At 31.7% G+C, this 24,966-nt stretch overlaps 2 protein-coding genes across 9 annotated transcripts in view; one reads left to right on the top strand and one right to left on the bottom strand.

Moving 5' to 3' along the window:
• Positions 1-13,435, top strand: part of LOC106080069 (phosphatidylinositol polyphosphate 5-phosphatase type IV-like) — a 19,662-nt gene extending 6,227 nt beyond the window's left edge. For all 6 annotated transcript variants that reach the window (XM_056040949.1, XM_056040947.1, XM_056040950.1 and 3 more), the window contains 9 exons: positions 3,071-3,168; positions 4,151-4,275; positions 5,182-5,301; positions 5,401-5,517; positions 6,743-6,913; positions 8,215-8,330; positions 10,079-10,215; positions 10,880-10,926; positions 11,403-13,435. In XM_056040949.1, coding sequence (XP_055896924.1) covers positions 3,071-3,168; positions 4,151-4,275; positions 5,182-5,301; positions 5,401-5,517; positions 6,743-6,913; positions 8,215-8,330; positions 10,079-10,215; positions 10,880-10,926; positions 11,403-11,470 — 999 coding nt within the window. In that variant the 3' untranslated portion in view covers positions 11,471-13,435. The remainder of the gene's footprint in view (positions 1-3,070; positions 3,169-4,150; positions 4,276-5,181; positions 5,302-5,400; positions 5,518-6,742; positions 6,914-8,214; positions 8,331-10,078; positions 10,216-10,879; positions 10,927-11,402) is intronic.
• On the bottom strand, positions 12,806-24,966 carry LOC106080070 (serine/threonine-protein kinase Nek7-like). 3 transcript variants are annotated; one of them, XM_013241372.2, is made up of 9 exons: positions 24,828-24,966; positions 22,862-23,072; positions 21,987-22,049; positions 21,722-21,832; positions 20,864-20,972; positions 19,741-19,848; positions 19,253-19,347; positions 18,560-18,673; positions 12,806-17,164 (listed from the first exon to the last, which is right to left on the bottom strand). In XM_013241372.2, the coding sequence occupies exons 2-9, from the start codon at positions 23,054-23,056 to the stop codon at positions 16,982-16,984; spliced, it is 978 nt and encodes a 325-aa protein (XP_013096826.1). In that variant the 5' UTR covers positions 23,057-23,072; positions 24,828-24,966; the 3' UTR covers positions 12,806-16,981. The 3 variants fall into 3 exon arrangements, with proteins under 3 accessions (XP_013096826.1, XP_013096827.1, XP_013096828.1); XM_013241373.2 differs by having other exon boundaries at positions 24,802-24,956; XM_013241374.2 differs by lacking the exon at positions 24,828-24,966 and adding an exon at positions 24,675-24,804.

Genomic DNA, 24,966 nt, shown 5'->3' with positions numbered 1-24,966 from the left:
TGGATAGTGTATAATATTCTACAAAAATGTAATCTGTATGTCAATTTGTAAAGTTTGGTTTTCAATGTATAGTACTGAAAGCCTAGTATCTTTAATTTGATGACTTAAAATTCATTGGGAAGTACGTAACACATTTTACAAATTGAGGGAATAATTAATTAATTTATATAGCGGTGTTAAAACACAAAATGTAGGCTCAGGGCGCTATGAAAACATTACAAACATAAACACAAGGGCTAAAAAGAAAAACTAATCTAACAAGTTTTAAACCGATAGGTCTTAATGTTCTTCTTGAATGTAGTGTAGCAGGTTGTCTGAGATCAATGGGGAGTGAGTTCCAAAAAATGGACCAAAATGTGTTGGTATATGTCTTATCTTAAATAATACAGACGTTACTTCAAAAAAGAAGATGATTACGTCCTACACATCATGCATTTAGTCATGCATATTATTCAATGACGTAAATTCTGCCAAGTCACTGGTTTTCCTGGCTAGCTCATGCAACCCATTCCATGCTCTAATAATGCTAGGGAAGAAAGAGCATTTGTACAAATTTGTCCTAGCATATAGAACGAGGAATGTGCCTTTATCTTTGTGTCTTTCTGAGTAATTTACTAAATTTTGTTTTTGTATTTGAAGATTATGGTTCAATGTATTATGTATAATTGCTACTTTACTTTTAAGTCTTCTATCCTGAAGGCTTTCTAAATTTAGTGATTTTACTAAAGGTGTTACTCTAGTCAAATGTGAATATTCATTTGTTATGAATCTCACTGCTCTATTTTGTGTCTGTTCCTGTTTCTTAATGTTTTCTTGAGTTGAGGGGTCCCAAACGGAGGATGCATATTCTATCATTGGCCTAACCAAGGCTAAATAACATTTTAGGTTTATCTTCTTATTTGATTTATTGAAATTTCTTTTAATAAATCCTAATGCTTTGTTTTATTTTTTGATAGTTTCATCAATATGGGATTCCATGACAGTTTTTCATTAATATAACACCTAAGTATTTTGCGTTTTTAGTCTGTTTTACTGGTTTACCATGAATAAGATAATTGGAATTAATTTGTTTTAGTTTTTTTGTTACTCTTAATAACTGACATTTTTCTGGGTGGAAAGACATGCTCCATTTTGATTCCCATTTCTGTAATTCATCTAATTCTCTTTGTAAAATTTCTGTATCTTGTGTTGTTTTTATTGTTCTATATATTATGCAATTGTCTGCAAATAATCTGACTTTTGTTCCTGAACTAATGCAACTTGGTACTCTGCCCTGGTAAATCATTTATGTAAATTAAAAATAGTAGTGGACCTAAGACTATTCCTTGAGTTTACTGTTATTGGTGTTGATTTAGAGCCATTTATTGAAAATCTTTAATCCACTGATGCAATGGACCATCAATGCCAAAATAATTTAATTTTTTAAGCAAACTATGGTGGTGAACTTTGTCAAAAGCCTTGAAAAAACTAGTAAGATAGCATCTATTTGCTCACTATCATCTAAACCTTTTGAAAAATCATCAATTAGTTCTATTAGTTGTGTTTCACATGATCTATATTTCCTAAAGCCATGTTGGTATGGTGTGAGGACATTATGTTTGTCTAAGTGGTTTATGATGTTGCTACATATTATGTGTTCTAGGATTTTACATGTGATGCTGTGATACTGGTCTGTAGTTTCCTGGGTCAGATTTTTCTCCTTTTTTAAATAGAGGGGTGACATTAGCTTCTTTCCAGTCCCTTGGTACTTTGCCCTGGTTAAGATGCCTGAAAAAGTATTTTGAACACTGGTGCTAGCTCATTGCTTAGTTCTTTGAGTAATCTAGCTGGAATACCATCAGGTCCAGATGCTTTATTCGGTTTGATGTTGGCTAATAGTATTTGGATTCCCTTTTCTTGTACTTCTATATCTCCTATGTTGTCTACTTGGTTCAAATTAAGTAATATGTCTTTTTCTCCTGGAGCTGAGAATGCTGATGCAAAGTATTTATTTAGGATGCTAGCTTAGTTTCATTATCATTTCCTATAATATTTTTAAGATAGTTTTTAATGAAATTCCAGAGGTCATTGACTGGTTGGTTAATGTCTTTTTCTGACAAGACTGTTTGTTAAAAGTTTAATGCGCTTGGTGTAGTTGTGTTAGGTTACATTTGTTCCAGAGTAAGATTTTTCTTTTGGGTTTTGAATTGGCTACTACTTTTATCTGACTGTGTATTTTAATGATATCATGGTCTGAAAGACAAGGGATAATATCATAATCTACTACTAATCCAGGTCTCTTGGCTAAGAAGAGATCTAATGTGTTGTTAATCTACTTGGTTTTTTATTGATTTGATCTAAACTTAGGTTGTGTAAAGTTTCTATGAAAAGCTCATTTATTTCCTTAAGGTTTTCTTGTTTATCTATGGTTAGTGTTTTTAATTTATATCAGGTAGGTTGAAATCACCCATAATCCAAAAAACAGCTTTTTTTTTTTCTTGAAGTGTAGTTAACTGATTACATAGTTCTTGCATATACTCTAAACTAGAATTTGGTGGTCTGTAAATACTGCCTATTATTAGGGATGTTGAGGTGGTGTTGATTTTACAAAATGTTGATTCTATATTTTTTGAGTTAGGTAAGGTAACTGCTATAAGAGTGTTTTTTATTGCTAAAGGAACTCCTTTATGATTATCAGCCCTATCTTTTCTCAAAATTTCTTAATCACTATTGAAAATTTCTGCATTATAAATTTCAGGATGTAGCCAAGTTTCTGTTACTACAATTATGTCTGGTTTCTCACGTTCTAATAAAATTTCTAAGTCTGCTGTTTTGTTTCTAATGCTTTGAAAATTTATTACTAAGGTTTTAAGGTATTTTGGTATTACTTCTTTAGTAGGTCCATTTTTATACCTGTGTTCTTCCATATAACGAGCTATATAGAATAAAGTTTTTTTAATTAGTAGATAGTTTTGGTCATGGGCTCAAACATGGTTGGAGAAAATTGCATAGAAATAATGAATGTAAGAAATAAAAATTAAGATAGGATGAATTTATTTTTAATTCTAAAGAGATATTAATATCTCTGCAGGATGTGAATGCACCTTTACAAGATTTTATCCTTCCAGAGAAGTGTGAATATGTTCAAGATATTTATGCCATCGGCACTCAGGAAAATGATATGAACAAGTGAGTAACAAGATGTTCATGCCACTCTGGCAAATATCTATTAAACTGTGCAAAATTTGTAGGTCGCAGCTTGGGCTGCGTTGCCAGGGAAAATACTGCATTCCTCATTAATCTTCGGACTTGAAGACATGCCTTATTATTATTATTATTATATAATTAAAGGCATGTATATTTATAAATGCCTTAATTGTTAATTTCTATAAATGTAAGTACAGGCATTTATTCTAAGAAAAAAAATTATTGCTGATATCTATAACCCCATTATTCTTGGAGTGGATGCTTCAAGATGGTGAAAAAGTGAGTTTTTTAAGTTTAAAAGATTGTGCCGTGAATTAGAAACACAAAATGTGCAACTTGTGTGTCTTACTTTGATATTTATCTTTAGTCTAGCCTAAGCACTAGGATTTCATTTACATTGACTGAAGGGAAGTCCTCAATATATAAAAGTTACTCCACTACAAGACTTAGTGTGGTATCATGTGGGAAGTGTGGTCGAGAGGCTCAGTATGCTTGAACTTGGCTTAGCTTGACTACCTATGAAGGGGACTCGAGGTTTGAGATCCTACTCGAGCAGAGTTGTGTTTACCCTAAAGGCAGCACGGGAAACCTTCTCCCAGATAACCCCTCCCCCCACTGATCCACAAATGAGATTGGACCATAGGGCTCTGAGGAAGCAATAAACATGAAAGTAGCGCTATATTAAACATGTGGAATATAGTAAAAATATGTTGTTTTTTTTGTTTTAATCCAAATCAATGTGACATTAAAATAGTGATGCGTAATTGGCCTATTTTAAAAATAAAATTCATAACATTGTTTCAATTCATATAAGTTCTTTTTTGTTCATTTTAAATAAGCTCTTTATGTTTAAAATACCACCATTTGACATTGTTTCAATGTAAACCATTTAAAATGTATAACTATACTGATATTAATCAAATGCCTTTGAATGTGTGCGAAATATTTTCATCTTTTTTTCCAGGAAAGAATGGGAGCTAACTCTGCAGGAATTGTTGATCTCTTCACATGTCATGTATCACTCTGTCTCTCATGGCTCACTCCATCTTGTCATCTTCATCAGGCGAGATTTAATTTGGTTCTGCTCTAGTAAGTGAAAAGAGATTTAGGATAGTGGTTGTTATTTTTCTTTGTTTATTTGCTATTGTTTTGTTGTAGTTGTTGTTTTGTTTATTTGTTTCATAAATACAATAATTACTATTCACTTTTATTGTAATTTGTTTTTGCATTAATTTTAACATTAATATATTTATATTATAATTACTATTGATTTAGGGTTAGGAATATCTTTTGCAGTACCAGAACCCAAGCTAGTCCCCATATGACAGATGAAATATTCAGATGTCTTTATGCCAGATGGTTTAAAAAATTGTTATTTGACAATTATTATAATTTTTTTCTGCAGCTGAGTGGACAAAGGGAGGTCTCACAATTCTGAATTAAAAGTTAAAACCCATTTAAAACAAACACATCTTTGAATCTGTGAAGCTTTCTAGTCAATAAAACTAAAATAAGTAAAAGTTTAGTTCTTTTTTTAAGTTGTCTGCAACCCAGGGTTTTACCGTTACCTTTATGTATCCTTTAGTTTATTAGACAGTTGGGGCACCATGCAAGACTCTTTGACTGTCTTTCTCCATTCCTCTCTGTCTTTTGCCTTAGTTATTTAGGGTACACATTGTGAATTGGTAAAAAGTCCCAGAGACATAATTTAAAAAAATAAAAAACTTAATCTGATACGCCATTTCATAGCTTACACAAGACCCATTTAGTGAACAGCTTGGTATTATGAGAATGATCAAGAATTTTTTTTAAGGCTATAAAGGTGCTCAAATAGTTTGCCATCTAAATTTCAATTTGTCACCAAGTCAAACACTTCTGTTTAGTCAAAGATTATTTGACTTTTCCTTTTGTTATTAGCTTAAAGATTAAATAACAAAAAATAATGTTAAAAAAGCTGAGCTTTGAGAACTTCTGTTTAAATTTGTTTATAAACAGACCCAGAAGATGATATCATATCTCTCCGAGCTTTGACCATGGTAAAAACTAAAGGTGCTATTGGCATCAGCATGAGACTGTTTGGAACTTCTTATTTGTTCATTAACTGTCACCTGACCTGTAAGTAGACCAAATACAGTTTTTGTTTCACTATTTTATATTGCATGTAATTATTTTATCAATTTCTTTTTCTTTTTTTTTTTTTTTTTGTCTTTGAAGCTGATAGAGATAATGACATTTCTCGCAAGAAACTCAGACTGGAGAATTATTTCAAAGTGATCAGGGAAATGCGACTTCCCAAAACAGTTCAGAATTCACCTTCAATTAAAAAATCAGGTATTCTGGCAAATGTCATCAACATAGATATTTGTAAAAAATATTTTTAAGGTATATTTAGGTTTGTGTTGAATTTCTGAAGCCAATCTGTAGGTTTATTAAGATTCATTTGCTCAAGTCAGGCTGATTTGCTAGTGAAAGGTTTCTCTTTTTGAGATCACAAGATGTTTATGGCAGGTGTTATAAAAGTTATTGCAATGACATGACTACCTTTCTTTACTTTCAATTACAAATGTTTGGTACCTATAGGAGTATCTTAAATCTCAGGTGAAAATCCCTTTTTAATAAACTTCTGTGTCTAAGACATTGGACCACTTTTACACCAGTTAATAATAATGATTTGATTTTGTAAAGCACTGTTAACAAAAAAAAAATAAACATCTAGTGGCAAAATAATCTATAAAAAAAATTTTGAACAGATAAGTCTTTATGTTCTTATTAAGCTTAGTGAAGCATATGGTCTGTCAGAGCTCAGCAGCACAAATGAAGGCATATTCCATTTTTCTATACAATTCTGTTATGACATGATTAGAATTTAGTATTTGTTTCGGGAATAAAGGGAAAGTTTTACTTAGCGACAAGTGACGTGACAGATTGTTAAAAAAGAAGAACATTCTAAGTGACGCTACAACCCAGATGCTTTGTGTGGAGCATTAGAAATAACAAATAATAGATATATGGCTATACGGAAAGACATTGGACGGATCCCTTTTTAAGTATTAAAGTATTTATGATTGTTTGATACAAACGTCAACTACTTATATTGATTGTTTGACATTTCGCAGTGTTCTTGATTTAGTTGAAGGTTACTTCATGATCATTGCATTGATTACATTCGACACCACTGAAGAGCCATAACAATTCCTACGTACTGTCATCTCTTCAGATGTTTTTTACAAGACAAGAAATGTTTAAATTAAAGTTTATCTTAATGAACAACCCTGTTATCAATTAGGGAAGGCAAAGATGGGTGGCAAAAAACCTCCTATAAACAAGTGCCCACTAAAACAAAAAAGTTTAGTAGGTTTCAGCTAATCAAAGATCATGTGACTAGAAGTCAAGTATATAATATACTAATTTCTTTTTGCAATGTTATGATTTATATAATAACAGAATAAAAAATACTGTATTAAAAAAAATGACTTGAAAGAAAAGACAGACTTCTAACTGCACACATGTAATAATGAGTAACAATCAATTCATGTTTCTGCATTGATGTGTTTAGGGGATGTAACTACAGCCTTTGATTGTGTTTTCTGGTTTGGTGATTTGAACTTCCGCATTGAACGTGAGCGCCAGGCAGTGGTTGGCAAAGTAAATGAAATAACATCAGAGGAGTTCCCAAATTTCGAAACGCTGCTAGGTGGAGACCAGTTATTAAAATACATGTCTGAAGGTATGGATTTGCTTTTGCATTTGCTTTTTTGTTAAAATAAAAATTAACTTTAAAAATTTGCATGTATTTACATAATAGACTTATAAGATTTCCTATATATAAAAATGAAAACTACTTCAAAAAATTCTCTAATTTTGTTTGAGATTACCACCAGACCCTTGACTTGCTTCACGGAGAACTTCAAAAAATGTATAGATAAAATGGAATTAATCATGATAGTATTTTTCACCAATTTTTACTTTATATTCAATAGGTTTTGCTATCATAATATTTTTTTTGATGAAATCATACTTTATATTTCTTATTACTTTAATTTTTTTTTTGATTAATGAAAAAGTATAACTCATGAATATTTAGAAAAAGGAAATAACTACAAGGAAAACAAAAAATCAGAAATAAAATGTGTCCCTACTAGGACATATCATAAATATATTAAAACTCAGCTTGATACATTATTTTAAAATCAGTTTTTAGGTTTCTCAATACAAACAATACAGTCTCTCTGTATCACTTTTATGTTTAGAAATTTTTGTTAAAACTCCGAAATATGTATATTGCACCTTCTTCTTCAAGGCAGCTTTTTCTTGCTGCTGGGATGGGATGTAGTATATGTATGAATACTCCATATGTTCCTTAGAGATCTCTGTGCTCCATGGACATATCTCTTCAAATTGTCACAACATTGTTCACTAAAAAATGATAGTTTGCTGGCCTTTTAAATACAGGAGCCAATCGTGAAGAGCATCAAGACATACTTGCTGAAAACATATTTATATTGGCTTTTAAAATTTTTTAAAATTATCTGCTTTGTTCTCATTGGCAATGTCTGAAGCCTCCTTCCACCTGGTGTCCACTATTCTGAGGTCCTCCATGAAGGTGTGGCGCCAAGTTATACGAGAATGTCCCTGTTTGCGCTTTCCTCGTATTGGCCTCCATGTTATCACAACTCTTGGTATGCGTAGTTTATTTTGTCATAGAACATGTCCCGCAAACCTCATGCAACGCTCTGTCACAACAGCACTAGGTGTTTGACTCCCAGTTCGGCATAGGATTTCCTTGTTTGAGACCTGATCTGTGTAACTGACTCCCAAAATCCGTCTCAGCCATTTTAGTTGAGCCACATTTGGACTTTTCTCCATTTTGACAGATGACTTCCATGTCTCAAATGCATATGTTGCAGTTTACATTAATTTTTAATAATTTAATTATAGAGAAACTCAAATTGACAAATCCAATACAAATACATTTTCTCCATTTTCGTTCTGTTTTACTCATTTTATTAATTATCGCTTCTTTTGCAGATAAAATTTTTGGAGGTTTCCAAGAGGGCCGAATAAATTTTTATCCCACATTTAAATTTGATTTGAATAAAGACTCGTATGACAGCTCAACAAAGAGTAGGGTTCCTTCTTACACTGTAAGTTTTTCCAATTTTTAATTTTTTTTTTATTTTTTTTTTGTGATCTGCTTTGTTTTACATTTTGATGTTCATTCAGATTCTGTAGATAATTACATATTAGCACAAACCTGGCTGGGGATGGCAGTGGACAAGGCTCATACCTGGGACCTTTGAGACCACTGAACTACATTCTAGAACGCATACCACACGACTAGGCAGCCAGGTTTTTGGTACAACTATTTGACGATTTATTAAACTCAGCACCATAGAATTAAATACTATAAAGAATGTGAAAGAAAATCCCACTTTGAAAATTAATGTGAATGTGTTAAATAATTAGGCATAAGATTTTATTAGCATTCACCCATTAGCTCCTACAGCAGTTCAGATTATATACATAACAAGGGAACGTTGTGACACAATTATTATTTTAAAAACTTTCCTATTAGAAGAGCTCTCATATAGAACGAGAATGAGAATGTGTTGACTCTATTTTTTAGTGAAAACCAGAAGTGTACCTCATTTTTCATTATTTTTAAACGAATTTTTAGAATGAAAAGACCCAGTGTACAAGCCCCCAACCAGGAAAATTAGTTGTTTTTTTAAGCTTTTTTTTTTATATTCCAAAGGTATTAAAAGTATATATATTTTTTCTAAACTTGACATAACTATCTATTTTTTTTAAAGTTTTTTTATATATTTATTAGTATAAGTTCTTAAATTTTTATGTATATTTATTTTTATTTTTTAAAGAATTTTTTATTCAGAGTTACCCTTCTTTGCTTAGGGTTTAAAAGAGGATTTTTCAAATAAAAAATAGGAGCTGTTACATAATTTCACCATTACATAATTTCACCATTACATAATTTCACCATCACCCATCTATTAGTCTGTTGACCATCTCTCTCCACTCCTCCTTTTTTTTCTTTTGTTTTGACTAGAATCACTTTCAATGACAGGCCCGTCCATTCTTTGATGTTGTCTTCCCACTGCTTTCTCTGCCTCATCTCCTTTACCTGGTAGCAAGGTCCTCTGCGCGTTCGAAGGAATCTGTGATATGACTGTGACGTTTTCTGTTTATCTACTTCTGGTTAATTCTTCTTATATTAAGTGTTGATCAAACAGAACCATCACACGCCGGAGATTGTATTAATAACTTTATAATTCACTGAAGAAACATCTGTATTATCTCAAAACTTCTTTCATAATACTTCTTCAACTTTCACATATAATTAACTTCTCAATTCAATAACTACTTCTTCATAAAATAAAACTTAAAGATAAAAAAACACTTCACTTAGTATAACTAATAAAACTTCAACTAATAAACTTCATACTAAACCGTTACTATGCGAGGACCATCGCTCTACTAGAACCATTACTATGTGAGGACCCAGACTAACTCACTTTCCCCTAATTTATATTTTTTTCCAATCATACATTCCAGAATCATGGAAACTTCTCCCCTAATTATTTTAGTAACTTTGACCTTCTAGAAGCTGACGTATACTATTTTTTTTTGCTTAACCTCTTTCTTTGATTGGATACCTAAAATTCACTTGTTTACGCTGGACAGCACTGGTTTGACCTCGAGCTTCTAGAAAGTTGTCGAAATAGGTCACAGACTTGACTCATGACAATGACCATACAGTTTTAGTTACTGCACATCCTATGCTGATCTCATACTGTACAATTTATTATTTGTGTAAACAGCAATATCTATTAATATGTTACTGTGCTTACTATTTCTAATTTGCTATATACAGGACAGAGTGGTGTTTCGCTGTAAGAAGAAAAATGACATTCAATGCCTGCATTATGATGCTGTCATGTCTATTAAAGTTTCTGACCACCGCCCAGTTTTTGGTCACTATGAGACCAGCATTAGGCCAGGGGAAGACGGGTAATTTTAAAAATATTTTAATCTTATTTTTAAAGTAAAAAAAAAATGTTTTACATATTTCGGATGTTCCTTCAGAGTTGAAGATAGTTTACTTCCTAGTCCAAACCTCCCGCAGGATGACGGGGGATGGGAGCGGGCAGGGTTCGAACCTTCGACCGTCGATAAATCCGAACGACAGTCCAGCGCGCAAAACGCACGACCAGGCAGCCAACGTTTTAATTTATACTCAAGCAGTGAACAAAATCTTTAATTAAACTATAATCATATGATTTAGAAAGATTAAAATTGTATAATTTGGACAAAATACAAAAAGAGTCTAAGAATCATCAGATTTTGTTTAAAAAAATAACAAAACAGAATCACAGAATTTAATACATTTTTTAAAACTTCCAAAAGTTAGATCCTCTTGCAGCAAGCAGTCTCCCTAGGAGATTTGGACATCCCTGCTTGCATTCACCTCGTACATTGGCCTCAATGCTATTTCTACCCTATGAAACCATGATTCATTCTGTTGGAGGACATGTCCCTAAAAACTCATGTAATGCCTAGTCACAATCTCTTCAAGGAAAAACTTTTTCTTTGGCACACAGCAATGATGTTAAGGATTTAAAATTAGAATTTGAAGCAATGAAGTCAATGATAGTTTTGTTGTTTCTTCTCACAGGGTAACATATTCACCTGGACACTTTGATAGAACCATATATTTAGAAGGTGAGTGAAGTCTGGCAAAGGTTATTCAATCTCATGTTTTTACTTGATTATGCATGGCAATATGTGGCCCAGTGACACAAACCTATAGGCATCAAGAACTGAGGGGCTCAAAAATTAATCTTTAACAAGACTCAAAATGTTTTATTCATGTTTTTTTAGAGCTTGGAGGCACGGTGGCCAAGCGGTAAAGCGCTTGGCTTCCGAACTGAGGTCCCGGGTTTGATTCCTGGGATTTTTAATTCCCCAGCTAATATCACGTACCCATTATAGGTGGGTGAACTCAGAGGCCCCCCTAAAGATCACGAAATTCAAAATCCAAGTCTTTACTGAGGTTCGAACCTAGGAGATTCAGCCACAGCATAAGCAAAGATAGTAATTAATCTTCTTTTTTTTTAAAAAGAAATGTTTATAAGATATGATAAAAAAAAAGTGTTATGCATTTCATACAAGTTATAAGTTAAACTTTTTTTTCTCAGCACTTCGTCGACGGGTGACTAAAAAGTCTGGAGAGAAGAAGCAAAGTGCAATATGCTTACTTCAATAGGAACTCTTCAGTTGGAACTGGGTATTTTATTGTAGGATCAATAGTGCTTCATAGAAAATATCTTTATTTAGGGCATTTTTGTTTTTGTTCTTTTGAATAATGAAAAAATACATTTTGTTATACATGGATTATTTATTAATATGTTTAATTTCTGTACTGAATGTTTGAACTTTGTATTTTGTACAAATCTTTCATGTGATACCAGTACAGAATTGTTTTAAAATACCATCATGAGAGTAATGGGCCCTGAATTGTAAGTGTTCAATTCAGGCTTTCAACAAATTTTCACCTGTACTCAATAATCCATTGGTGCTTATTTATGTGTCTGTCTTGTGAAAAAAAAGTTGTATGTATATAGAAATGTATTTAAGTAAGTTTATTGCAATTGCATTCTTTTTTCATACATGTTTATATAAATTAGATTCTTTCTTACCATTTTTTCATCACTGGATCTACATCACATTTGTATAATCTTACTCTAATATCACCTATGCATCATTTAATTTAACAACATTCCATATTTGCTTGAGATTAATTTTAATGGGTAAATATAAAGGATCTTTTTTTTTTGTTAATCTCAAAACTATTTCCCAATTTGATTTAGTTTATCAGTGTTACAAATCCACAGATTAAAGGAACTCACAAAATAACAGTATTTGAACTTAGAATAGAATGGATTAGATATAAACCCTAAATTATTCAATGTACCTCAGGACTATGGTTACTGTTTTTACACAACTGAAAGTGAATGCATCAATGATAAAAAAGAAAGTACTATTCATCTTTGTTATTTGCTGTGATATCTCTCTCTCTCTTTTTTAAATTGATTCTTAGATTAATGATGGCAAGTTTTTTAATGCATAAAAATACATTTGGATAAGTTGTCATTGCAGTTTGTATACCAATATATAATTTACATGTGATCAAATTGAAACTTTGGAAAAACATTTTAAATTTTAGTTTTAGATATATGCAGTTGGATATTATTTTTTTTTTTTTTTACCTCTATCACTAATTTATTGGCAAAAAAGTAAGTTTAGTTACGACATGTCAGTTTGTTTTTTTTCTATTTATTTGTATTAAGAAACTATTTTATCTTTTTTTAAGACATCATCAATACTCTACATGATTATATAATTACTATCACAAGTGTTGAATTAATCCGTCCAGCTTGTTACACAGCCATGTATATAGTATATAAATATATATATATATAATATTGATTAGACATTTATTGTAAATATGTGTAAAGCAATGTAATAATGTTTGGAACTTCTTTCTATTTCTACTAATATTATTTTTGAATTTGTTTGAAAATAAACAATAACAAAGCCATGAGTGCAAGTCTTTATTATTTTAATTTCTTCTTAGACCAGACAATTATTTGACCCCTTACAGTACAGCACACCATTGTGAAAGTCCACCACTAAAATTGTGCTACAAATCTAGGACTCTAAATACAATGTCATAATAATAACATATTTTTTCATAAGTCACAAGCAATGACATCAAGATGATATGCGACTTTGAAAAAAAAAAAGTTACAAACTACATTAGAAAAACAGTTCCTGCTCATTTCATTCATGTAAGCAACTAAAAATATTATAAAGGCATCTAAAAAAACATTTTTTACTGGTTGAACAATTTTGTAACATACTTTTCTGATTTACATTAAAACGTCAAAAAGTATGATGATAATAATGTTCATATTTATCAATACTGACTTGTTAATAGTTAACTTTCTAAAAAATAACACAAATCAATTGTAGAAAATCTTGCATACAGACACCTCGAACTGCTGTGTAGTAGTCCCACTTGTCCATGCAGAATAGACACAATCATTTTGTAACCCATTAGATGCCAACAAACTTCAGGGTAAACTAACTAATGTAGAATAAATCTTTCTGGATAGACTAACCGGCAGCTTATATTCAAGTGTCGAACCATGATAATAAAAAAAAGAAACAGCCAATAATCATTTAGAGAGTCGTTACTTGTTTTCTTTTAAAAACTATTAGTTTGCATCATTGGATCTTCAAAACTATATTGAAAAACAAGCAGCCTGAGTATTTCAACCATATTTTATTAAAACCTTAAATATTATTATATATATATAAGTGACTATAAAACCTGTTAATATAAGTACCATAACTTATATTTATGTCAAGAGGTTGGTAAATCATGGGGGTTATAAGCCTATAATATAACACAAAACATGTGGAAATTCTGGACTTGTAAGCTTAGAAAAAAATATCAAAGGGTTTTGATGTTCAAGCTTAGGTTCAGATCATAAAGGACGGAACATTCAGAAGATAAAATAGCATCTGATATGGAATGTACACTAAGGTGAATAGTACTAAGTGACCAGCTAGTACAATCAACACACTTAACACATTGTATACTTATGTTACATTTTACAAATACTATGTCATCATTACAAATTTCAGTGTCATTACAAATAACAAAAGACACCATACAAATTGAAAGTAAAACGATAAAGGTTTCAAAAGAGCTGACCAAGATAGTTGGGACTAAAAAAAAAATATTTTTTTTTATTGAAGTGCATACATCAGACCAGAAACTCTAGCCTGAAAAAGCATTGTTCAATGCTATACAAATATATTACACTGATAACATCTCACTAAAAATGTCAGGACCTTTACCTGGGAAGTCAAGCTCTATCACTTAGGCAAATAAGTATCATTTTTACAAATGAAGTCAAAAAAATAATGTATTATCAAATATCTAGCATGTCACTGATAGTGCATGCTGGGATACTTCTAAATGTATATGAAGATACAATCTCTGATATTTCAGAACTAATCACAGAAGTGTTTGGTAAAGCTACAGGTTTATCACCACAGATTGTCTCAACACAACAGCCAAATACCAAAATATCCATTCACAGAATCTCAACATTCTCATCTTTGACAAATAAATACTTCAGTAATCTCTTTTCAAATGTATTAATAATATATGTACTAAGAAATTAGTTCCAGAATTGAATAATTATATCTTTTTTTTTTTTTTACAGTATTATGCCTACACAAAATGGGGCACAGAAAAAAAACAAGTGATTTTAGGAAATTATAAATACTAGCTCCCTCAAAATGTTTGTAATATAATAACATTTTCTACACATTTTTTTTTCATATTTAAACTAGAAAAGTTAAATTTGTGGGATATCTATTTCAAACACACAAAAACAAAAAATGAAAATGTTACATAAAAAAAAACAGTCACCTATAAAAGTTTACAAAAATTTGTTTTAGAAAATCACAGAGATTAAATTTTTGTGATTTAGATTTTCTAACAAAAACTCAACAGTGTTTAGAAAAAACAAATGCAAAAAAAAAATAAATAAAACTGGACAGACTGTCCCTCTGGACAGCTTTATCTGAGTTTCAGGATACTTTAGAAAATATTATTTATAGAGCATTCATTGTCAGCCTTCACTCATACATCAACATAGTTCTAAAATGATTAATCCTGATTCCAATGTTTTATCACAATATAGTAAAAAGGAAAATTCAAGATGGGATTCCACTGGCCAAAATTTAAATTAGTTCTGAATTAGGCAAAAAAGGGATCAAATGAAAATGATTAAAAAACAAAAATAACATAAAAAGTGGCATCTTTGAAAAATTCTGTAGACATGGTTATAATACACAAACTGTAAATACATAAGCAATACTTGCTCTGTTCTACTATTGTATCTTACTACTTAACTTAAACAGCAGATTATTTCTTTTTTTTATCTTATTACATAAAAAGTTGAATCACATTTAAATGAATAAATAAAAATTTCTTTAACTCTTTCTCTCTATAATTATTTTTCTACGTTTGGACGGAATTCTTCAATTTGCTCATTACTTTTTCACTACCCTGTTATGATTAAGCATCAATAGCTTTGTCATTTGTGATCGGAAAATATTTTAATTGATATAGAATTAAAGGGGAATGCATGCTTTTTTTATAGTACACAAAATAAGGTTTATAAAATTAAACATTAATTTAATTTAAAGAGGTCAAATCAACGATCATCAATTAGGAGAGAAAGAGTTAAAAACAAAAATAAGTGGAGAAGCTTAACAGAACAACAATATAAACTCAGCTTTGTTCTTTAAGAGTAAAAAAAAAATCTCCAAAAGAGTTCATACATTATTTTAATGAAGAACAAAGTACAAAATATAAAATACTTGGATGGATGGGAAAAAAATAATAAAAACAAGAAAATACTGCTGAAGGCTAATTGCTTTGAGAAAATAAAACAGACATGTTGAAGATTTTGTAATATAAAAAAATAATTTTAAAAAAATTAAAAATAGAAATCATTTACAAGTATTTAGCAAAGATGTATCCCAACCAAAATAACATGTTGAGAAATTAGATAAAAACAAAGTACCAAAATTCAAGGACGACAGGACTAGGGTTTTAATATGGACGGAAGAGGTCTTTATACAAGCCTTTTGTCTTCATTTTTTTTTATTTTTCAAAGGCTGACATCAAAAAATTGATTTTTCAAAATTTGGGCAAAGTGCCAATTGTAAATTTTAAAAATGTTATGAATAATTTTATCAAAAAGCAGTTTAGTTAATGGTTTAAAAAAATATTCACCCAGTTAAAAAATAGTATAATATGTTGAACACAGGCCCCAAAAAATAAAATTGGTTAAGCAGTTACTCCACTTGTTATAACTAATGATTTGCCTGGTAGGTGGTCAACTTCTGTAAGGTGGACAATGCATATTGAAATTTTTAATTCAGAAGTGCCTATTTCAATATTAATATTAGAAGAGGTTATCACATAGTAAGATATAATTCAAAATTCTTATCCTGTAAAACAATAGCTACTCAATTTTCAAATTACCACCATGGTATTAAAACAAAGTAAAATCTGTTTTATCTAATGTTACATTTTCACAAGATTAGTTTAGTGAAAAAAAAAAAAAAAAAAATACATACAAAATGTAACAAGTTTCTTAAATTAAAAAACAAAGCATAAAAAATTCAAATATCTTTTTACCTCAAATAAAAATAAACCAGAAAGACTGCATGATATAAGCAAGCCTGGATACTTTGCAGTTTATAATGTCATATTGCTGTGCTTTCTCAATGTAAACATTGTTATGCTATATAAAATATTAGCAATTAAACTTAGAATCATTAACAAAACACCAAAGACAAAACTTAACTTATGAATGTTTGGTTTTTGTAATGCCTTGATTCAAAGCATATTTATACTTTGTGGTAGAGAACAATAATTACAGCAGCAGAAATATTGGAATGTAATGGTTATTTTTTTAAAGAGTGAACATTTCTTGTCAACAAATTTACTATCTTTTTAATTGAACAATTCATAATTTTGCATTTCCGCTATAATGTGTTTTACAACAGCTTTTAGTTCATTTTGTGATGTACGCCAAATGATCATAGCATGTCCCTTTAATGTACCTCTGAGAGACGCTGATCCATGGCATTAATCTCTGTGTGATGGTACCTCCTCGTGGACTCACTGTGCCACCTGCTGGGGCATGGGGGAAATCTGCTGCTGTTGCTGTACTTGCTGTAGCTGGCGCTGCTGCCCTTGCTGCTCAGACATGTGGTACATCCTCTTGGCAATCTCATACACATACTGGATATCAGGGCGCTGGTCAGGGTCTGGGTTGATGCACATGTTCACCAATGAACGCAGCTAAAGTAATTAATAGAATACAACAGAAATTCTTCAAGGGTATTATATGTTAATTACAGAACTACTTACCAAGTTCTAGATACCAAACAAAAAGTTCAAAAATAAATTTAAAAAATTGCACAAATTGTGTAGCACAAACTTTAAAAAAAATAGTGCAAAAAAGAAACTTTTTATCTTATAGAAACCTAATTATTTAAATATGTTTCTAAAACTGCTTAATCATTGAAAAAAATACTCTCCTGGTCTTATACATAACTTTTTATATTACAAATAAAGCAAGGTCACTATTTTTTTGTGGTGAAAAAACGATTTTTACAACTATTTAAATTTTGTCATCAAAACTGTTTCAAATGAAATCGCAGGTTCTTTTTTAAATATACTAAAAATTAAAATTTTTCTAAATTTTGATAATGGTTCATATTTTAAAATGGATATAAGCACTACACTGCCTACAAAATGCTTCCTATGGTATGCAGCTCAAATGACCTCTGATAGCCAGATCAAATTCTGGCTTTCACATTTGGCTCAGAAGGGGTAATGGCCAGTAACTGGAGCCTAAGCCAGTAAGGTTCAGGAAGAAGGGGCTCAAGAGCCTTGACTGGCTACACACCTAGGAGTAGGAAAATTCTGAATTCAAACCTCTTCCGCCTTGCAGCTATACCCAAACATGGGAAAGGCTTCAGAGGTCAAAGCTGAGGAAAAAATCAGGAGCTGACAACCCTTAGGTGTTTGCAGCACTTAAAACTACACTCTGGCTGAACCTGCAAAGCCACAGACCCCAAACTGTATCAGCATTTACTGTTTTAGATACATCAGCTGCCTGGAGAGGCGGAACAGCTGTGTGGGTGATTATGTTCTGACTATAGCTAATGCCCAGGCATTCATCTCATTTTTATGAGAGGATCCATACTTTTAAAAGTTTGATATTTCTGCTTCAAGTTTGAATAGAATTTTCAACCCTGAAATAAGGGATACAAATCTCAAGCATAAACATTTAGTAAAAGCCAAAATATATCTATACTAGCTGGATATGACCCGCGCCTGCAGGCCTTAATTTTGGTATTATTTTGAATTATTATTGGCTTGAATGTAGATCTATGTCAAACTTGGAAAACGTTCCCTTCACATTTTTTTATTTTGCTACGAAAATAAAAGTAGTGTGAAAATGGGTTTACCCGAATTGTTAAAAAGTTTCGTTTTTAATAGAGATACAATTAGGTACTTTTTGTCTATTTTTAGGGCCCTCCGGTAGTGGTAGGGAATAAAACATAAACTACAGTTTCCGCCATGATCTAAGGAACCTTTATGCCAAGTTTTATCAAGATTGATCTAACGGTTTTGATTTCTATGCGGGACATACCTACATACGCCTTTCTGCTTTATATATTAGATTACCTGATCTGAGTACCAATCAGCGGGAAGAGGAGGGTAGTCGCACTGCTCAATTTTCTTACACAATGAGAATAAATTCATTTTATCTCCATAGAAAGGAGATTGAAGAGCAGCCATCTAGACACAGACAAACACAATTATTAGTTATAGAATTATGCATAAAATTAAATTTGATGTTACAGAAATAGTAATAGATTCAGAAACTAAAGAGATGTCTTCTTAATGCTACTGCTAAGGAAACTGGAAAGCCAACATTAATTGGAGTAACTTTGCCAATGTTTTGTAAAATTATGCTTGATTAAATCATGATGGTTTGTCTTTAAAAAAAAAATATAAAAAATCAATTGTTGACAATGATAAAAGCACATTTTAAATAAGTTTTAGCTAACAATTTCCCATTTCTATTGTTCCATATTTACACTCACAAATTATTGTTTGAAATACTAATGATCCCTTTTTTTATATAACTATCTGCAGATTTATTCATATGCTTTGTACACTACAAAAATGCAAGTCAAATCATACAGATTTACATTTTATAGAACCTTCAGAAATAGATACCATAATTACATTTATATCAATTTCAACAAAGGATAAAATGAACTAGAATAGACACCCTCTCAGAGTAGCTAAGTTCAATATTCTGTATAACAATATAAGTAATAATAATCTATATTAAAAGATCTATGATGTTACCTCATACAAAAGACAGCCCAAGGACCATATATCAGATTTGAAATTATAAGCTTTTTCATGAATTCTCTCTGGTGACATGTAATATGGGGTTCCAACTGAAAGATAAAAAATACAATGCCACTTTATAACATTAAAAATAGAAATCCAAAAGCATTTGAAGATTTATAACTCAGTGGCACACACTGTTCAACTAATAACTACATAAGGCTTGAGTTTGTGTCTTGAAGTAAACTAGAAATTATAAATTCAAGATCACACTTGAGTAGTGTTTGCAGAGTGACTAAAGGCAGTACAGAAACCTTCTCCCAGAAAACAGCAAATGTCCCTAAGAAAAACTAGGAACATTGAAGTGATGGAGACATATAAACTAACCATTATATATCATACTAAAATACTACAGTTTAAAAAAAATTGGTATAATGAAATCTAACTCTATAAAGGTTCTTAAAATAAACAAACAATTCTTAAAAAAAAAAGCAATAATTAACCTAGAGACATGGCAGCTGTTGTTTTGGAGCTGAAAAATCGACCAAGTCCAAGGTCCCCAAGTTTCACTACTCCTTGTGCTGTGATGAAAACATTGGCTGGCTTGATGTCTGCAGTAGATAATTTCAAAATCATATACAAATATGAATTTATCTAGAATTACATTACTTTTATTTTAATATATATTATACCAAGTAATCTAGTAAACCAATTTACTTTATGTTAAATATATACATAGTTTTAATATTTCATGAACTAATAATAGTCCAATTATATTTTTTTTCCACTGCAATTTTATTTACCAATGGACAAGTTTTGTCCAGAAATACTTCCATAAATAAACATATGAGTAAAATGTAATGCTACATATATTTAAAAAGAAAAAAAAACAGTAAATAATGAGTTGACCAAAAATTTTTTTAAAATCCCTGACTGTAGAGACAAGGAATTGATTTCAAATACCTGAGTAGGATGGGATTTTTCATAATATTCTCGATGCCTTGCTCCACTCCCCCCCCACTCAGCTATAACAAGCACATGTACAAGATATATTGTGGGAAAGTTGAGCATGTGTCACTAAAACAAATATGGAAAAGCTCCAGACCTTTGTTAACAGATGCCTACGCCGGATATTAGGAATTAGGTGGCCAGAAAAGATAACTACTATCGATTTGTGGGAGAGAACTAGACAAAAGCCCATAGCCCAAGACATCACAAAACAAAAATGGAGCTGGATAGGACACACCCTGCGAAAACCAGCTACCAATGTTGCAAGGCAGGCACTTGACTGGAACCCACAAGGAAAGAGGAAAGTGGGCAGACCCAAGCAAACCTGGAAGAGGTCAGTCATCAGTGAAGCTGAGGGTACTGGAATGACATGATAGCAGATGAAGAAAGCTGCTCAGAACCGAGTTCGGTGGAGAGGTGTGGTTGCGGCCCTATGCTCCACTGGAAGTGCACAGGATTAAGTCAAGTAAGTCAGTGAGCATGTGGCCATTGGTCACATGACATTTATGTCAGCTGTTAGCTACAAAAACTTAACATCCCCTGCCCCTGAGATCTCAATTCCTGGAAGCAAGCCCAAATAGTTAAGCATGAACCAAATAATTAAACTCTGAAGTCTACCTCTGTGCATGATTCTTTTGGAGTGCATGTGATCTAGAGCACTGCATATCTGTACAAAGTATTTCCATATTGTCTTCTCTGGGATCAGCCGACACTGTTTCTTGAAATGCTGCCAATGAAATAAAAACTTCAATTAAAAAAAAAAAGTTTATTTCATTCAATAGTTAAAATAGTTACAGTCCATATGGCCCTGGATCATCTGCTTCTATGGCCAATAGTTAACTAAGATGTTATTGGTATAAGAATCTAGCTGGTATTGTGTAGCTATTGCAAACATGTAATTCTAGACATAAATCTAGTGTCATAATATCCAACCATAAACTGAAGGCTCGTGAAGCAATGTTTAATTAATGCTAATCCACAAAAAGAAAATTAGTATTTTAATATCATACAAACTTAAAAAGCATTAACAATACTTCAAGTACAAAAACACATTAACAGTCAATTTAAAAAATAAACTCACAGTGTTGAAATGAAACAATATACGAATGTCCATGACTTTTCACTATTGTCCCTTTATATACTCTGCGACCCAGAATACTTCTATACATTCCAACTTATCTTTAGCTCTCTTGGACTGCTATGAGCTATTATAATTATAGCTATTATGTAAGTTTACAGTGATTTCAAGAAGAAAAAAAAGATGTACCTGCAAGTTTTTTGTTGTTGTTTTTTTGTCACTGGCACTCAATAACGTTTTTTTATCATGAGACAATAGTGTTCTCCAGGAATTCAACATGTGACACTTCGCTTGGAAAGCCAAGCACGTTATCACTTTGCCACCATGTCTCAATTATTCAATAGAATTTAATTACAAATTATAAAGGAATAAAAATAGGGGAACAAATTTCAACTCACTCGGATCATTCTCTGCAAGTCCCCAGCATCAGCAAGCTCCAGGACAATGTTCAGCTCATTGTTCTCAATGAATGAGTCTAAATATTTGATGACATTAGGATGGTCCAGTTGCTGTTAACAGAAACAATTCAAGCAGCTAGTTATATAACATGCATTGAAGAGGTTGCTTATTTGAGTGTCAAACATTTAATATTTTTCTATATTGACAATTTTTGTTTTATTTGGTGACAACTACCTAGTGTCTAAATTTAAAAAATTGACTTACTTTAAGCAAATCTATTTCTTTCATGCAATCATTTCTTGCTTTAGCATCCATCATCTCAAATATCTGTTCGTGTAAAATAATATGCTAGTATAGTTTGTTACAAAGAATTAGTTCCCCTTTTCAGACATTGCTACCCATAGGGCAGAAGATGTTAAGGTCATCTGTTTCTTTGGCCAACTGTTAACAAGCAGGGTGTCATGTGGCCAGCACAATGACCAACATTAGCTGTATACCCATTAGAGTTTGGTGGACTTAGTGTCACATTGGAAATCCCCAAAATCAAAATCCAAGTCTTCACTGAGATTTGACCCGTGGAAGCCTAGCACATAACCACTCGACCATCATGCCCCCTACAAAGAATTACAATGTACATATAATCACAGCTCAGCAGCAAAAAAGCTGGCTAGAAGAAGAAGATAATCAAAATGAAGATAATGGGTGAAAAAAATGAAGTTAAACATATTAGACCATAAAGATAGGAAATAAGGAAACTAGTTCATCTATCCACAGGTCTAACATGGCTGCCTGGTCGTGCGGTTTGCGCGCTGGACTGTCGTTCACATTTATCGATGGTCGAGGGTTCAAACCCTGCCCGCTCCCATCCCCCGTCGTCCTGCGGGAGGTTTGGACTAGGAAGTAATTATCTTCAACTCTGAAGGAACATCCGAAACATGTAAAACATTTTACAAAACATTTTTTTTTAACAGTGGTAATTTCCATATATATTTTTTTTCAACTGCTAGAAGAATTAAAAGCATAAATTTGCATCCCCTCTCCCTCCTAATAAAAACAATGTTTATCATTTATTAAACTAAAATATTGACAATGAGAATAACAGTGTGCTGACTACCCACAATTTAAAATGTCTAGTGTACCTGTACTTTCTTCAAAGCCAGTGGCATTCCATCATCTTGCTTATATTTTGCTCTGTATACCTCAGAGAACTGCCCTTTGCCAATTTTTTTCTCAACATCAAAGTTGGCAAGCTTCCCATGCTGAGGTGTAACCAGTGATGTAAATGTCGGTGATGACATTCCCGCCACGTCCGTTGTCTCCATCTCTTCAGCCATCACAACAATAATTTAGCTAGTAAAATTTAAAAAATTATTAGATCAAAGAATACAACAGTATAGCAAAACCTTTTGAGGTCATAAAAAACTTATTAGCACTTAAACCATCATAAGTAGGTAGATTCTTGTTAATTGAATTTGTTTAAAAAATATGACTTTACATTATTAAAAGTTAAAAGCTAGAATGAAAAATCTAATTCCAAAAGGTTAGAATTTAGAATATATATTATAAATATTAATAAAAGTATTATCAACTTATGATTCCACTTATTAACTTACAAATTCTTCATGGGAGGAAACTAAGTTGGTGGATGAGTATTTTGAAAACGGTCTAACGATTTTCCAAGAAGTTTGAAAGTTTATGTACATCTTTGGGAAAAAAATACTACCTAATTGGCCATACAGTGACTTCTATAATTTTACAAAATATAATAATCTTAAGATTAAATTTGGCTTAAGTCTTTTTAGTCTGAACATGTCTTTAGTGAGAAGTGTCACACTCGACTCAATTGAATTGTTTCTATTTATTCAGCAAAGAGTTGAATAAATAATAGACATGCACGAACATATTGTGCACTGTTTTATGTAGACATCAGTAGAAGAAGTTGATTATGAAAAACTCGCACCAAAGACTCCTTAAAGCATTACAAGATAGATTGAATGAGAAATTATAGACCACCATCATAGAAACACATGTTTTGCAAAGGCACTATCTGCGCTATTGTTGCTTTCTAAAAGTGAGTATTATTTTTGTAGGCTTGCATTTTAAAAAAGTTCAGTTGTCTCTTACAAGGCAAGTTAATAAATAGAATCTGTGCCTCAGAAACGTTTTATGGAGGAAGAGTTGCAGCCAAGGAGTCAAAGAAATGCATAAATTTGGCTCACAGCCGCAGCATACAAACACTGTGTATAGTGCAAACAAAGGTAGGCCTGTATACTAGCATATGTTCTAAAAGAAAAGAAGAAAGAAGATGCTTCATCATGTGTTTCAGTCTCCGAAGTAGCAGGGTCAATGTTCAAGGCTCAGAGATGCTTTGAAGATGTCCTTGAAGCATTTTCTTTGTCCACCTCATGATCCCTCCCCTTTTTTTAATTGACCATAAAGGAGTCTTTTGGAGATGTGCAAGTCTTCAAAGGCTTTTATTAACACCATCAAATAATTTCTTAGTAAACAAAAGTCAAATTAAATAATTATTGATCATTTAAATGATTTAGAATTATGCTTAGTTATCAAATTTTAAATATAGATCTAGATCTATATCATCCATGTTATTGTTAACAAAATCATGACAAGAGAGAAAGTTAAAGTATGTATCAGTATGTCTCTTACCAAACTCTACAATATCAATCATCAATGATAATGATAAATCTGTAACTGTAAGTAACTAGAATTTTACTTGAATCTACTAACTTACTATTTGTACTGTAAGATCATATCTAGATCTAGATCTATAAGATATATTTAATATTTATTTATTTATTATATCATAATGATAATCAGATCATCAGTAATCTTATAACAGTCCCTAGTATTTAAATATAAATTTACAAAGTAAAATAAAAAATTAATTGAAATGGAGTAAGCCCTTCTCAAAAAGTAAGATTAACATTTCATTACGCCATTTTGTTAAACTGGACGTTTGTTGACATTGCCTACGGCCTACGAGTACATTTTTAGCTCTCCAGTCCCAGTCGGCCAGTACAGTTAAAAATATACATTTGTCTATAAAATCTACAATTCATACTCTTCAGTTGATTAGCCGAAGCATACCTAGATCTATCTCTTTGAATCTGGTCAAGAACTCTAGATCTAGACCTAAATTCCAATCTAGACTATGACTAGATCTATTTATAGGTCGATTTCTGATCTAGATATCTAAATATTCAGTCAGCGTCCAAATTTAATACCA

This window comes from Biomphalaria glabrata, chromosome 9 (genome assembly GCF_947242115.1).
Source record: "Biomphalaria glabrata chromosome 9, xgBioGlab47.1, whole genome shotgun sequence".
In the NCBI taxonomy this organism is placed as follows: domain Eukaryota; kingdom Metazoa; phylum Mollusca; class Gastropoda; family Planorbidae; genus Biomphalaria; species Biomphalaria glabrata.
The sequence above is the reverse complement of the archived record's forward strand: the minus strand, read 5'-3'. Positions and strand labels throughout refer to the sequence as shown.

Bases quoted from the DNA above. Each gene is read 5' to 3' on its own strand.
- LOC106080070 (XM_013241372.2), bottom strand. From the start codon at position 23,056: ATGGCTGAAGAGATGGAGACAACGGACGTGGCGGGAATGTCATCACCG. The intron at 19,348-19,740 runs GTTAATTATTGC...TTTATCTTTCAG, and splicing joins AACAGCTGCCATGTCTCTAG to TTGGAACCCCATATTACATG. The intron at 18,674-19,252 runs GTAACATCATAG...GTCTGTGTCTAG, and splicing joins TGGGCTGTCTTTTGTATGAG to ATGGCTGCTCTTCAATCTCC.